This window comes from Girardinichthys multiradiatus, chromosome 18 (genome assembly GCF_021462225.1).
Source record: "Girardinichthys multiradiatus isolate DD_20200921_A chromosome 18, DD_fGirMul_XY1, whole genome shotgun sequence".
In the NCBI taxonomy this organism is placed as follows: domain Eukaryota; kingdom Metazoa; phylum Chordata; class Actinopteri; order Cyprinodontiformes; family Goodeidae; genus Girardinichthys; species Girardinichthys multiradiatus.
Genome location: NC_061810.1, coordinates 23,995,548 through 24,012,430, shown reverse-complemented (window position 1 = coordinate 24,012,430; position 16,883 = coordinate 23,995,548). Strand labels below are relative to the sequence as shown.

General features: G+C 38.1%; 1 protein-coding gene across 3 annotated transcripts in view; it reads right to left on the bottom strand.

Annotated features, from left to right (window-relative positions):
• fam168a (family with sequence similarity 168 member A) overlaps window positions 1-16,883 on the bottom strand; it is a 29,436-nt gene that overhangs the window by 9,833 nt on the left and 2,720 nt on the right. The window contains exons 2-3 of one of the 3 annotated variants that reach the window (XM_047391062.1): window positions 2,961-3,068; window positions 2,235-2,326 (exon numbers count right to left, since the gene is read on the bottom strand). In XM_047391062.1, the coding sequence (XP_047247018.1) occupies window positions 2,235-2,326; window positions 2,961-3,022 (154 nt within the window). In that variant the 5' untranslated portion in view covers window positions 3,023-3,068. The remainder of the gene's footprint in view (window positions 1-2,234; window positions 2,327-2,960; window positions 3,069-16,883) is intronic. The other 2 variants (XM_047391063.1, XM_047391064.1) reach the window with 2 other exon arrangements.

Here is a 16,883-nt window from a genome sequence, read left to right as displayed (position 1 = left end):
TAACGGATTTTTCACCTCCCTCATCATCGGAGGTCAAGAGAGGCTTTGCGGAGCTCAGCAGACATGAGCCATATCAGTTTGAGCTGTTGGCTCGCTGTGATGCTCGTCGGAGTGAGATGGTTTTATACCCGAACGTGGGGTCTGTGACGTAGACATGTACCAAGCTGCACCGTTTGAACCAATAGGAAAATTCAACAGCAGTAGACACCGTTCAACCCAAAGAGGGCAGCACTAAGACATTTTTAGGCTAAATATTGCAGAATTAGACAAGGTTACATGAAATAAAAAAAATAGCACAGCAACATAAGGATAGCACACTTAAAGCCCAATTTATACTGTTTATCTGCAAAAAAAAGTTGATTAGGAGTTTAGTTCCTCTTAAAGCAGCTCTTTCTAAAATACCTAGAAGGGTTGCCCATTTGATACTTGAGACTCTTTAAAACACAGTTTGTGATTATTGGAACATTTTATTGTTTGAGAAAACATATAAAAAAGTATTCTGTGTAGAAAAAGTTTTTTTCAGATTCCCGTTTCACTTCTCATTTTAATTTGCTGCCGGGGTTCATCAGGGTGTCTCTTACAGATACACAGACTGGAGAAGTAGTGGTACCGGCACTGAGAACAGAAGGTGTGCCGACGCAAAACAGAGAGGGATTTAAATAATCGCTGAGTAATCAGACAAACTTTAACAGATTAGTTAAATAGCATCTACTAACATCAGCTGTAGCCCTAATGTTAGGTGACCCATATAGAGTAGGCCTCCTGCACATTTTTCATGTCAAATGTCCTGACTTTTACAGATTTCTCAGTCCTTTTCTAGATCATTTTATAAACGGTACTTTATGGCAGATGTGTCCACAGTGGTCAAGCTTCAGATATGGAATTAGCAAAGACTTCGGAAGGACCAAAAGGAAGGAAAAATAAACATGAAGATCGATGGACAAGCAGATGAATGAACTCACAAACAAACCTTTGGATAGATGGAAGGACAAACTGATGAATGGTTAGACAGGCAGATGGACGGGGAGCTGGGAGGACCCAGGGTTCTCTCCTGTGCATTTCAGCGTAGCGGGCCGCAACGCTGAAAGTTGTCACCGTTGCGCTGAAATTAGGCCAATGCGCTAATTTTTTATAAGCGTATCAGCCCTTTGATTGACATCTGGGTTCCCTCCGTGTGGTCTTTATCTCGGCTATTGTGCATGCGCCGAATCTGTTCCCACTTCTTTTCACCCTATGACTCTGTGCGACCGTTAACGGTAAAGCTTTCTAAAATCATGTCAGCTTCGAAGGATGGGTATAAACACCGTCATATAACGCCGTTCTTCCCGGTAGCTGCTAAGCACAAATTGGATGACTGTTATTCCACTAATGGCAAGGAGCAACATGACAGGCCTGCAGCCAGTACTAGCATGGGTCAGTCATAGACAAGGACGTCATTTCTGCTGTTGGAGGGCTTAACAAGCAGAAGAAACGGAGGTCAGAACTCTGGCATCAACCCAGCATGAAACGAAGCCTTCCAATGGCTGCAAATAACCGCTGATGAAGCTGATGGGTCTTCACATTGGGTTATTTGCATTCACTTTTGAACCTTTGATTTTACCTTTATGCTAGCCGTGCTATTTTTGCTAGCCACCTCCATGATTTCAGCCTAACTATGACACATATTGATAGTTATTACTGCCATTATTAGCCATTTATAATGTGCATTATAAATTCAATTGCATTAAAGTGCAAAGAAAAATTTAGGTGGGGTGCTAATGCTCATAGAAATTCCTGGTGAGAACTCTGGGACCGTCGACTCGCAGGTAGACAGATGGACAGACAAAGATGGATGTTGAATAAATGGATAGATGGATGATTAGATGGTTGTATGAGGATGAATGAATGGGTCACATATGGAAGGTGATGGAAAGATAAAGGGATGAAAAATAGAAACAAATGGATGGATGGAATAAATTAATATTGGATGGATGCACTGAGATGAACACAGATAAAAAGACAAATAACAGAGGAATGGTTAACGGATGAATTAATAAAAGTATGGTTGCTTGGATGACTGGACACCGATGGATAGAAAAATAAATTAATGGACGGATGGAAAGAATCTGTAGACAATGGATAACTCTTTTGAACTGAAAAAAAAAATCCAAAAACATTTCATCTAATTCCATATGCTGCATGAGTCTATGCCATACTGGGTAAGAACCAATCTCGTCAGCGGACGCTTGTCTCACCTGTGAAGGCCATGTTCTTGTGGTTTCCATAAGGAGTGCCAGGCTGAACTGGACTGTAGACTGGATTCATGGCTGAAGATAACCTGCTTTTACTAAGAAGAAACACAGGGAGGGTGAATGGATGGGAAGAGGGGTGAGGAAGAAAAAGAAAACAGAAAGAATACATGTAATAAATGTCAACTAGGAAAAACAATACACATACTGTTAAAATGACATTCATCTAGGGAATTCTGCTGGCATAGAAAAACATCTGAAAGTCACGAAACCCTGTGAATCATCACCCTTAAGTAGGCTCAACATTAAGTATATACTCCCAACTATTGAAATAACATGGAGGACAAGTACTGGCTGGAAAGCACAAGAAGGTGTGGATCCATTGAGAACTAAAGTCTTCTGTGTGGTCTTGAGAATGCGGCTCGACGAATTCACGTAAAAATTATCCCGACAGCACCAACAAATGCACGACAAGATAGGCAGCCTGGCTTCCGCTACTGGAGCAAAAAGAGGAGTGACCTATTAATGGATTCAGGTGCTAGAACCGGGTCAGGGTAGAAGTGTCGTTAATGCTACACGCCCTGCAAAAAAACAAATAAAGAAAAAAAGAAAAGAAAAACCTATGCCTCATGCACAGCTTTGATATGTCCAACTTACCTGCCGATCATGAATGCGGGCATTCTGAAAGTGTTTTTGTGACAGTGTGAGTGTGTGTGCATGCATGCCCCGTACCTCTTGTGCGTGTCTGGTTGATACATGAAACTGAATTTGTCTGTGGGATGCCCGCTCGCCATTCTTGCTGTATGCAAATGAGGAAGGAGTGGAAGTGGATATGCAAATCTGAAATTAAAACAGCAAGAGGTCATGATTACAATGAACACAAGAAAATATAGTGAAATAAAAAAAATAAAGAAAACAGCAAAGGAAAAGGAGGAAAGAAAGAGCAAGCACCGTTGCAACAGTAAATGGTTAGTGAAAGTGCATTTCTGAGCGAGAGTTTAAGTCTAAAAACTGTAGTGTTCATCCTGTGCTGCGGCTTGCAAAACCTGTAGGATGTTTACCAGAATGATAACAACCCATGAGTATGTATGAGTATACACACATGGAACGTGCTGCATTTAAAAGCGAAACAAACACTGATTCAGCCCACGAAAAAGCACAACAAACCCAGTGAGCAGGCAGGTGATGGCAAGCATAACAACTACACAAAACACAGTACACAAAGGCTCAGAGCTGAACCAAGCATGAACCAGAACCACAAGAGTGCTGAAGGAAACATAGAGCGAGGAGACTGAAGGATTCTCAATAAAAAGGAGGAGAGGATGTGTGTGAAATGTGTGATATTTGAGCTTGTGTGAGAGACGGGACGTGGTACTTGAAGTGTGCATGTAAAGGTGGCGCTGTCATGTGGTGTGTACAAGAGGATGCTGAGTCTTCTGTGGTTAACACCAAAAACTCCAAGCCAGCCGTTATAAAACTCAATTAAAACCACTCCGTCAGTGTGGGCTCCCTATATAAAACATATTTCTAAACTGAATGGACTGGAAATTAAATCTGAACTGATCCACCCTAACCTTGTGCTTCACAGTCAGTTAACTACAAAACAAATGCTTTGCATCCTAACTGTGTCCCATTTTATACACACATAGCATAAGGAAGTTATGGTCAAGACTCAGTCCAACAGCAGGATCAAAACCTAAAACACTGATACATGAAAATTACAAAAATGTGTAGCTGATTTCTTAAAGGGTTTAATGTTGTAGAAATCCCTTAACACGTGCCCCAAACCTGGGTGTGAGTGTGCTTCTAAAACAAGTGTTATAAGACACCAGTTCTATTTCGCCTCTTAAACTCATGTCTCACACTGAAATTAAGTCTCAAGGGAGATGATTAACCTGCTTGAACACATCTCAGAGTACAATCCTCATTAATCTACTGCATCATTTGTGATTTAATCCCTTCGCGCCCCGGAGCAGCTCTTCGATGTTAAACTCATCATTTACTTTGCCCACCTTCAGTAATCTGTGTTTCAACATGCAAATTCTTCTGAAGTTGAATTAAAAGCTGCCCTTCTTTACAGCTCTGCTTTGGCCTCGACTTTAGGATGCTTAAATATTCACAACAAAAAGCCGATATTCGGTGTATTGCTTAAATTTGGCCATTTAAAATGACAACCAGAAGGAAACCACTAGACCACTCCTCTCCTACAGTCACTATATGCTGCCTAGGAGCTAATGCTTCTGCTAAGGAAGGTAACATTAAGCTGGACGTCTGGGCTCCTGAGGTGGCCTGATTCGTCTGCTCAACGTTTTACCAGTTAGTCAGATTTATTGGACCATTTAATCACAGTTTTGTATCGGTTTATTCGTAGCAGGGCAGCCAAAACAATAGCACCACAGTTTATGGCTCTTCTTTCTAGCCTTCGCCATGTGTAGTGCTCTAAACTTCAAATGGCGGTCTATGAATCCAATTAAAACAGCTTATAGTATCATCTCAATATTAGTCAAACAGTTTAGATGAATCTGCAACAGTAATTATAATACAAACGCACAATATGCTAACTCCTTTAGCTGACAAGGCAAACACAAAAGCGTTGTTAGGAGGAACTTTTCCTCTAAGGCAGAAGGACAGGAAAAAATGAAATGCCGAAGGACGCCACATGCTAGCTGCGCTAACACTATAAGCTAACATTATGGCTCTGATGTTTGACAGCAGCCTAAAAAGGCCAGTTAAGCTTCTGTATCTGCAACAGCGAAGTAGTAAGTACACCTCCCGGATGACAAGCTAATGCTATCCGTCCAATATCAGCTTCACGGTCAGCCCAATGTTGGAGTTCAGTCGATCTGAGCTCCGCTGTGGAGATGCGCTTCCCTCAAAATGTGCAACGCTTTTCAAAGTTGTTTATTAGGAGCATCCAAACACAATATGGCACACATCAAGCTAACAAGTACAGAAAAAGGAGTCTGAAGGAAATATATAAAAGAGATTCAACTTAAGTATAACAAACACAAAATACCAGGGGTTATAAATTGTTCTAACATACACACACACACACACACACACACACACACACACACACACACACACACACACACACACACACACACACACACACACACACACACACACACACTTAAAGTACATTCAAATGTTTAAAAAGATTATAGGTTTTTAAGGCATTTTTATTTTAGCTATTACTGAGAAAATATAATGCTTCAAATACAAAAGTTATTCAAATGAACCTTTATTTGTTTCTCAGAAGTAACATTTATTTGTATCAACAGCAAATTCACAGGAAATTGGAAGCATACTAAAGATTAGCCATTATAATAAAATAAAATAATTACGCATCTGAATCAAAAGGTATACACTTCCATAAATGATAATAACACTCATACTGTTATCTTGTCTACCGTTTTTCAAAACAGTGCAGTGACCCTTGTATATTTTTCTAAATGAAGACTAAATTGTTCCATACTTTTTGGTTTTGCCCTAAAGGACGTTTGTGTAACTTATATTTATTTCTCTGAACTACAAAAGGACCCTGTGGCTTCAAATAATGTTGCCGAGGTATTGAAAATGATATAGTATCGAGGATTTATCACAGTATTGGTATCAAGTTAGAAATGTTAGGTCATGACAACCCAATAGTGCAAACAGATTAAAATCTGTTTAGAAATGCTGTTTGGATGTTCTAGAGCGAAGCTGGTCATCACATCATAAACCTGTTGTTAAAATGGGATTAAATATCATCTTCCCCTAACAAATTACGGCTTAAAATGTCCTCATCTTGTTCCTAGAATGGTAAACGATAAGGTTTCCAACAAAACCGATAAATCTGTTCCACAATAACAGAATTAATTTGATCACAGCATTACACTGATAAGGTACTACCTATAAACAACCGTATAAAAATGTTGAGTGAAGCAACAAAGCCCATTAACACGTGGACAGGTGGCTATACAGACCCCGGGGTCTCCTCCTCCTAACCCATACATACCCAATTACAGCTGGGTCTGTTCATATATTTCAGAAGAAAAGGTGATGGAAAAGAGAAAGGGTATGAAACAAGAAGGGCTCTACAATGCTTTTAATGAGGGTGTATGTGCTAAACAGAGGACAACAGAAATGCAGGGGGAGGGTGATGAACAGGTCTCTACCCATAAAAAGCTCTTTTTCAAACCAGTAAACCTTCTGTGCGGCAGGTCAGATAAGACCGTTCTACACAGATCATTCACTGTGGAGAGGCAGAAGGAGAGATTACTCGTCTATTTGTAGAAGCCAGTGAAGAGGAGGACAGACAGAGCTGTTTCTCTGTTTAACACACACTTCTGTTGCTTATAGGCTAACTCAAAGAAATCAATGAAACACTATTTTGTTAACTGCTTAGAAAGTGACAAAGAGTATTACAGATAAATAATAGGAAAAAGTACCTACTATTAAGCCAACTGAACCTGAGAGTTTCGGTTTAAGCTGTAAATTAGAGAATTGATAATTGATCGATTTGACGTCAAAGTGACCCACCGGTTGGTAACTAAAACAGTTTATCTTTTTCTCAGCGGGTTTGCCATTATTAACACTACAGGGTTAAGCTGAGAACATTCTTCAGTGTGGACGTTTCCCCTGAGAGAAAGTTTGTCATTTTCAGCATCAGTTAGGTGCTTAAAATGACACAGGAGTAAGCACAACTACTTTTCAACATCAATACAGCTGCACAACAATTAGACATTTTAATGAATGCCCTTCGATGCTTCCCATAGGTGGGTTATCACATTTAGGACATTTAAATAAAAACTCCTGAGTTTCTTTCAGATGTTCTAACTTTTAATAGCAATTTTAAAAGCAATTACTCAGTTTCTCTGGTGTGAGGAAGCAAAATAAATTACATTTAACTGCTGCACACCAGCCAAAAACAGCAAAACTGTCTTTATTACAACTTCAACGTACTAGTGGTAATTAGAGAAATAAGAGTATGTACTAAATGAAAAGTGGTAGGTAAAAACATCAAACATTTACACTTTCTAAATTTGGCAATATATATATATATATATAACTATATATATATATATATACATATATATATATATACATATATATATATATATATATATACATATATATATAAAGATCTATACAACTTTATAACATGTCAAACATCAGGAAAGAAACTCTTTGATAAACACATCTGGCCAGCAAGACAATTGTACCGGTTCAGGAAGATAATTAAGTCAAACGTGTTACCAGTGCAGGTTGAACTAAACCAGTGCGGCTCCTCGTCTCCGATCCCGTTTATGCCGTTCATAGAAAGGATCTACAGGCATACCCATGGAAGAAAGGGTGTCTATTGCAGGAACCTCAGGGATCTTTGTTTTTTGCAGACGTGGTTCTTTTGGGGTCTTTATGCCTCGACTGTGGAACAGTGGAACCGTGTCTCTTCACCAGTATTTAAGAATGAGATCAGGAAGCACAGTGCTCCTAGAGCCAAGTCACCAATCACCAGGCATGGTGAGAAAAGCTCATAAAGAAAAGGGGGGCCCAGCCATCTAATCTTCTTTCAACACAGAGTACACAGGTGTAGCATAGTACAGGTGCTGTCAGGAATGTGGAGACCATCATGCTATCAGGCAGACAGTCACAGTTTCTCTTGCTCTCTCTGAGAGAACATACTGTCAGTCAGGATTGTGGGGATAAATAAGGTTGTGGGTCTGAAAAAGGATATTCCCTTCTAGAGTCTGTTGTTGCTGTTTGCAGCCTAACATTTCTTTTGATGCTTTTCTTCTGATCCCAATTTGTTTTGCGTTGCATGGAAAAGGTGCATTGTAATCTCTGACAACAATGCTGCTCATTGGGTAATAAATAAAATCTATTTACCCAAGAGCTGTGAAATCTGAGCAAACCTATGTTTATCGTTGCTTGTGGATTACTCATAGGAAAAAATGAGTTGGTCAAGTTTTTTGTTTGTATCATGCTTGAGGGGGAAAACAAACTGTAAAATGGCTGTTGGGTACCAGGTCTTTATGCAAAGCAGTTCCTAAAGAAACTGCTTAACTGAAAAACATCTTTTGTTGTCACTCAAGTCTACCTGATTAACATGTGGTACAAACAGCAGTTCACAGTACCCGACTGCTTTCATATTGGGCACAAAACATTGAAACATGTTTGACTGCGATTGATGTCGGGTCGGTTCCCCGCACACACATACAGACTCCAGTCTTCACCTCCTTCCATAAACTGACTGAACCCAACAAGAACCAACTGATGCAGATTTTCCCTGACTGGGTTTTATTTTCTGTGTTAATCATACAGTTGTTAACTTACTTAAAATGTATGATTTGTTGCAGTAATTTAGCTCAACAACAAACAAATCTTTTCTCCAGTGCCATAAAGCTTTGTTTTAACCACCAGTTCTGCTATTATACTATATTCAAATATTGCTCTATCAATTGTATACAGAAAAAAATAAGTTTAAGCTCAAGAAAGGAAACTGTTCAGCATTGAGGTCATGGAGACAGAAATAAACATTCATATCTGGATGACTAAAAACCTAATGTTGTTCATTGTTGTGCAAGAAATAAACAGTTTAAATTTTAAAGCAATTATTAGCTTTGGTTGGTATAGTAATAACATTTAGGTGGAGCAGGAATGCTTTTACATGCATCGTCTTACACACACACACACACTATAAGCTGCTCCCTGACTAAACCATTTATTTTTCAGGACATTGTTCAGCTTAAACTCTATTAGAAGGACTTTATTTGTTTCATCTGCTGATCACCCGCAGAAAAATATACCTAAAATATAAGTTTACATCCACACTTTCCCTATTTTGTAAAGCTGATGACTGGATACTTAATTTGTGCAAAGTAAACCAAATAAACCCACACTTGAACCATCAAAATTTGAATGATTGTTTCGGTACATAATAAAGGAGCCTCTCAAGGGGACCCAAGAAGGTGAAAATTATGAGGAGAGGGAGGAGGGAAAGATTGCAAAAGAACACAACAGACACAAAGAAACCTACCATTCCTGAAGAACACATACAATTCAACACAACCCCCACATCGTCTCCATCCACCCACATAATACCTCACCAGGCATCTACTCTTTAAGCAACAAATCAAAGCCGGTGGGCGTTATCACACTCCCACATGGGGAGAGAGAAGAGCCAAAAGAAAAGCATTTTACTTGGATCACATGGAAAAAAAAGCTGTACATAAAAAAATTTTTAAAGTAAAAAAAATCTCAGAGCTAATAATAATAATAATAATAATCTGGAGCATAAACAGCTAATTTCTTTTGTTCTACTTTTGTTTTTTAATATACCTTCTATGTAACAGAGACCTAATTTGCATTTACCCTATATGAAGATATTGAGTAGTGTACCAATCTAGTTGTGGTTAATTACAAAAAAGACTGAAACATTTAATTGGTTTTGGTCAATTATTTGGACTTTTTGTTGCCTTTAGACCCATTCAGTTAAAATCAATTAGTACAGCTCAGCCTGGCAGACAATAAAAGCAATGCACCCATTAGGCTTTTCCTGGCCTATAGGAATCTCTGGTTTTCTTCGAGGTCTGACCATTTTCCATTTTTGACAAATTTGTTTTTGTAAATAATTATTTAAAGGATTATAACACAATAAAATAGAATAAAGTTCTCCGATAGGAGGTTATAGCTTTGAATCCAATAGAAAACACCAGACTGCTGCCATTTTTTTAATTTCTGAATTTGATCTGCTGATCACCGGATCTAAACCAATAAAGGGAAAATTGGCCAATTACGATCTCTGGTTGAATGATTGGTGCATCTAAACTATAGGGAATTGTCTGCTTAATTGACACCAACAACAAAGAAGCCGCATATTTTGATGGTTGAACCTTTTGTTTCCATTTGCACAGTAATGCACCTCCCTTCAGCTGGACACAAAGAGATAAAACACATTTTCACATGAAATTATTTAGCTGAAGTCCCATTTCTTCTGCTCTAAAGTCCAACACAACGTCTGACTCTACAACTTTAACACAGACTTGCAGCTTAGACTCCCTGTGCTTCTGATTACCTAAAGTATGGTTATCCATAAACACGTCCAGGACCAAATCCATTGCATCACATCCCTGTGTGATAAATTCCTTGATAAAATCCCATCATCCTTTCACACAATCAGACCTGCCCTGTAGCAAGGACCTCCGAACAGTTCTGGGCTATTTTCAATCTAGGACACCGCCTCCCACTTTTCTACGAGCTGGCTTCCTCCTATTCTATTCTTCTCTATAAAATCATCTCATCCCTCACACACCTCATGGGGGTCTGCATTCCTGGATTAAACTGACATCTCTGTGCCGTTTCACTAAGGATAGGAATATTGCACACACAAAGAGCCTGCACCATTAAATATGATGCATAACCTATTTATGTTGCTTTCCATCCCTGCTGTGGTCCTTGATTATTATTCTACTGATATGTGCTACATTACTGTAAAGAGCAACAAAAGCCTGGAAGTGTACAACAAAGCTATCTCTGCACACATTAGACAGACAACAAAGAAGGCTGGATGGATGAAAAACAGCTAAGAGACGTAAAAGATATTTATATCATTCACCGACATCTACGTAGGATTTTCCTTATCTTTAGGATATTTAAAAGACCAACATATATAGAAAGATGTAGTCTTTCTTTGTAATTACTCGAGCTCAAATAGACACGCAGCTACAAACAAATCTTATGTAAAGGAGTTTTATTATTTAAGAGATTGTGAGGAAATTTGTTTCACTTTCAACTCTTACACTAATAAAATATTTATAGTTTATATATTTCTACTGAAGAATTGTATACACCCGATATCAGTGTAAAATTACAGAAGTAAACAGAACCAGGAGATAACATCCTTAGCATCGTTTTACAGTCTCTTCACAAAATGACCCATGTCACGGTTACACAACGATTCTGCACATCTTTCTAAAGACCAATAGTATCAAATCCAAATATCATCAAATTCAGACTGGTTCAACGTTTTTCCAGACAGAAAAAGGACAGCTACGTCTACTTGTCACAAAGCAGAAAGGCTAACATCTGCATTAACATCTGTATCCGCCGATGTTAATGTGTTTAACTAAAGCAGAGAAGCAAGGTCTGCAATGTGGTAGGGAAATACAGTATACATAAATAATGTAGAAGATGAACATTGGTATCAGCAATAAAAAAGTAATGTTAATATTGGTTATTGATATCAGCCAAAATTCTTTATATCAGTGCATCTCTAGTTAATTAACACTAGTTAAATAACCCAGGGCAACATACTGATAATAGATTATGGAGGATTAGCATGTGTTGAAAATCTGCAAAAGTAAAGAGGTCTATAAGGTGGTCTACAGAGCACATTCTATGAATTGCTGTTCTATATTCTAGCTCAGCACATCATTTTTTTTTCTCCTTTTTCTTCAACTTCTTTATCTAGCTTATATATGTTGTAGGGATGAAATGGTTACTGGTTTTATTGACTGTAACATTTAGTTAGTATTACTGCTCTAAAATGAAATTTAAATGGAAAAACTGTATTGGGTTACTAAGCTTAGTTTTCTGACTTCCCATCAAACACAGCATCTCAGATTCATCACGACAGACACAAACAGAAGACCTTGAAAATACAGTGCGGATAATTTACAAACCAAAGAGCACCAAGTGTTAAATACAGCACCATCTAGCACTTTGGAACTGCACAAGGGAAGGCCTTTAAAACATGCTTTTGTCCTTGTTTGATGCAGAAGGAAGCAACATGAGTCAGCCTCCAGCAGCCACGAGATCCCTCACATTTAAAGCTAAGTAACTTCACTTTTAGCCGACTGTGTACCACCTTCAGAATGGTCTGGCTTATCCGTTTCTAGCTTGGACCACCGAGGATCTGCCTACGCTTGAGTCTGAAGCAGACAATCATCTATTTCATAATGTAGAAACAGCAAATGAACGGAGACTCAACTCCATTCAAAATAAAAACCTTCAGCATATATACTGCACTCTGGACTATTTAGAAACATCTCACTGTATCCCTTGTATTTGTAAAAATAATGCACTGTGTGTTTGCGCTGCAAATATTGCCAGCAATTTGGAAATCTCAGTGTAGATAAGGGTCAGCTTTCTCCAGGGAATAAAAACAGAGACTGATGTTCACGGTTGCTAATACTAAATCATTGTAATTGTGCTAATTGCTAACATAAGATGTTATAGACAGTTTAAAATGTCAACTTAGTAATCGCTTCTTTCTTTTAAATGGGTAAAATCATGTTCGGCAGCGACTGCTCTCTCACACAAACACATCCTTCCTTGAATGAAAATAATGGACCGCTACACCAATAAATATTTTGAACGCCGTTTTATTATACTTCTTGAAGAGAAATCAGAATAAGCTTATACTAGTACTAACATGAATGAGCTTTGAAAAAATCTCAGTTTGGAAAATGGCCACAAATCTCTGATCAGTACATCTCCAGTTAAAACAAATGAATTGGGATGTATGATATATTGGCATCGGCAGATTTTGGTAATTTTTTAACATATCGTTATTGGCCTAATTGATAATTATGTTAATTCATTGTTAACTATTTGCACGGTAGGGCTGCGCAGTATTAAAAAATCTTTTAATGGACAATAATATTGCGAACCGTTACTGCACTCCAAACAGTTCTTTGCGGTATAAATATCGTGCATGCTGATATTGAGGTGATATATTTTTTATATCCCAGTCAAGAACCACAAAAACCCCAGACACATTAGAACCAAATAATTTGTTTCCTTCGTCTCCTGCATTTCTTCTAAAAAACTAAGCATGCAAAATCACAGATTCTTTGTTTATGTGTGGTCTTAACCAGGATATTTTCCAGCTGCTATTTCCAACACAGAAACAAACAAGAACTTAATTTAATATTTTGCTGCATTAATTTTCAGTGGCTGTTTGCACAAACTGTTTGAAAGATGCGATAAGATTACGCTGAATTATATTAGGTAGGATGTAAATAACGTGCTGTAGTGTTTTTTCATTATTATTACAGCAAATATAAAAACAGAAATCACTGAAACTGGTTCAACTTGACTTAAATTTGCATTGCACAAAAAGGGCCTCCATTGCAAATCACAATCCTAGTATCACTAGATTCCTATACAGAATAATTTGTTCCCTGGAGTTAGAGGAGATACGAAGTAGGGCTGTGTTAAAAAAAAAATCGATTTTCCAATATTATGAATTGATTCTCATATTCATTCCTAAAGATCGATTCATAGAACCAAAGATTGATGTTTTGTGCATTTTCCACTGTGAGCTTTAATGTGAGTCGGCACTTCCGGCTCCACTCCAGTAGGTGGCGGTAATGCACCAAAAGGCTGTTTGCCAAGCGCCACAATACAGGAAGAAGAAGAAAATTAAGGAGAAGAACACCACCATACGCGGTTTTGCATAAAGACGGAGATTTAACATGGCATCGGGCCATTCGGGTAATGTTAGCCAAGCCCTGGCGTTAAAAACGCCCAACACACTCAAAGCCCTTATCTGGCAACATTTTGGATTCAGAGACGTTGTGGACAAAGGTGAGCTTGACAAAACCAAAGTGATTTGCAAGACATGCCAAGTAGAAGTGAAATATTGTGGAAATACGACCAACCTCAGGTAACAGTTTAAAAAAATTTAACACCAGCAATCCAATATCGATTCGATTCAATCCAATTCGATAAGAATCTAAAAGAATCGATTCTAAATCTTGAGAATCGGAATTGAATTGATTCTTGAAATTTGAATCCATACCCAGCCCTAATACGAAGTGCACACACACTCATGCAACACATTCACCCCCATCATCTCGGTCTTGGGAGATAAATCCAAGATAAACAATCATTAGGTCTGGGCAATATTAGCAGAAGACAGGCCTTATTGCACGTACTGGAAGTGGAACTAAGCAAACAGAGGAAGGTAAAATAAGAGCATCTTATTGCATATAAAATTGAGTGCGATTTTGATGACTTGCTGATCAACCAAAGTGTTTACTCAGTGGCCAGATTTGTCGGGCTCATAAAAACACACAGAGCAGATTCGGCATGTGTACATAGTAGTTTATTAGGTGTGTTATATTTTATAATATAGAACTTTGGATGAACATAATGAACCCTTATTCTATCAGTACTATTATTGTAATACAGTATAAATATGACTGAATTTCACCCGAAACAAAGGGAGGGTAATCTCCACACATCATCACTAATGATTTCTCTTTAAACTAAAAATGCAGGAAAATGTGAAGAAACCTTTTTAAAATAATGAATGCTCCGTATACCGTGACAAACATAAGTCCCATTTAGGGGTGGGCGATATGACCATCTTACACCATGAAAGATAAGAAAATGTTGACAAGCTGCCAACGCAGAGAGGACATTTAAACCAACAAAGATCACGATGTGACTGCACAGGGTCCTCCCTACATGTGGAGGGAAGCTACAAGAGCATCCCTCTTCTCCAGCTGCTACTATCTGCCTAGGGGCTAAAGTAAGCAGACACACACTGAACTTGATGCCACTCAGAATGGTCTGGTTTGTCTGTTTAACTGCTCACCGGGTCGTCTGATTTATTCCACACCCAGCATTGTACCCAAGGGTCTGATTACACGCCACAGGACCACAACACGAGAGTTCATGCCTCTATAGCGTCAAAACGGCAAACCTTCACAATAAAATCTATAGCATCAAACTATTTAAACCAGCCGTTGGTTTGGTAAGAAAAACCCGGGCAATATTAAAAAAACAATTATTTATTTCCATCTTGTTGCCCATTTGCGTATGCGTTTTGGTAGGGGGAGGGAAGGGGGTTGGCCATGTGGTATTTGTTTATCAATATTTATATTGGCTGTCAATACTGGCCCAAATGTTCATATTGGTGCATCCCTAAGTGGCGGTGCTTGATTTGAGATTAAATTATTTTTATACGTGCTTTATCTGTAATCCGCACCTTAAACGCTCGCATAAAGCGCCTGGCAAATTTAGAGTTTGGGCCCATATGAGCTTCCAAACAGGGATCAAATGGCTCTGATTGGTTACCAGCAAGTCAAACACTGAAAAATGTTGTTTTTTCCCCCCTATTCATTAAATGCATCAAAAGTTACAAAACCTGTTTTGGTCTATCAACCAACATGTACTTTGGTGAACTTTTTTGGGTTTAATAAAAATCAGACATAGGTTAGGGACATACAGTTAGGCCCAAAATGATCCATACCACTGACAGATTTAGATTTAAAGAATTATTTTACTTTTATCAACTTGTTTCTTGTGAAATAACGGGTGGCCCAACCAAAGCCCCGACTTGAATTTCATAGAGCATCTGTGGGGGGAACTAAAGATCAGGGTGATGGCAGGGAGACCTTCCTCAAAGGCTTGGAGCTTATCACTGAAGATACATCAAAACACCAGCGGAAACATGCAAAGAAGAGTTTGATGTAAGGCCTTTAAATATTAATTTAATTGACTAGAGTGTAAATTTTTGGCATGCCATTTTTTATTGAATATACAAAATGAATACTCATTTTACATGGTTTTCCTTAAAAACAAATCACAAGTGATTAATCTCTGAATTGGCAGATAAGACCTCCAAGAATGCTGGAAATTAACTTCCACTGTTGCTACATGCTGGTCGAGGAGGTGGGACTGCTGCAAGTCTGCCACTCAATGAAATCAGCTGGGTTTCCTTAAAAAACTTTGAACATGAATGTGACTACATTGTTTGATAAATAGGAAAATTGGATGTATGTCATCGACTTGGAATCTGTGTGGATGTTTGGATTGAATTTACTTATTTTGACAAGTGCCTTGAGGTGATATTTGTTGTGAATTAGAACTACATAAATAAATATAATGCAACTGAATTGATTGAAATTGCATGTCCACTAATAAATTGTAATTTCTGAATGTAATTTCGGGATAGAACATAAAAAAGATTCACGTTTGAATGTAAGTGTAGCCAAGCATCTGTAATGACAGCCTGTGGTATAAACTCAGATGTCCTTGTGTGCACAGGTACACCATGACAGATCCCCAATATGACAGACTGCTGTGAGGCATTAAGCCATCATTCATATTGTGGGAGGGTCCAGGCTTAAATGCAGAGATCATGTGTCCCAAGTTTTATTTACCAACACATCAAAATACTTTACAAAATATTTCCACATTTTCATATAATTGATCATATAAGAATTGGTATATTGGACCATTTTGCCTTTTTTTTTTTGTAATAGCAGTATTGGCATATATAGAAATGTTCCTAGAGTAAAAAAACTGCAATTAACTCTGCAATGATTCATTGTTTTCTAAAGCATTCCAAGCTTTGAGCTGCAGCTTACAAAATGAAGGGGCTTTCAGTTTTTAACTACAAATAAAAAAAAAACATAAGAAGAAAATGAATGAATGAATGAAAGCTTAGTGTGGAAAGCAGTGTTACTAATTTGTTCTAAACCAATCAAGCACATTTACCATCTATAAATATACTCTAAACACCATGAACGCCTTTGTTCCCTTTTTTAAGTCTGTCTTCATATCGCTGCTCCGTTTTAATATTAAATCACAACAATAAACTACTTCAGTTATACCAAGCTTCCAATATGCTAATGCTGTTGTTAACTAAGTGTAGAA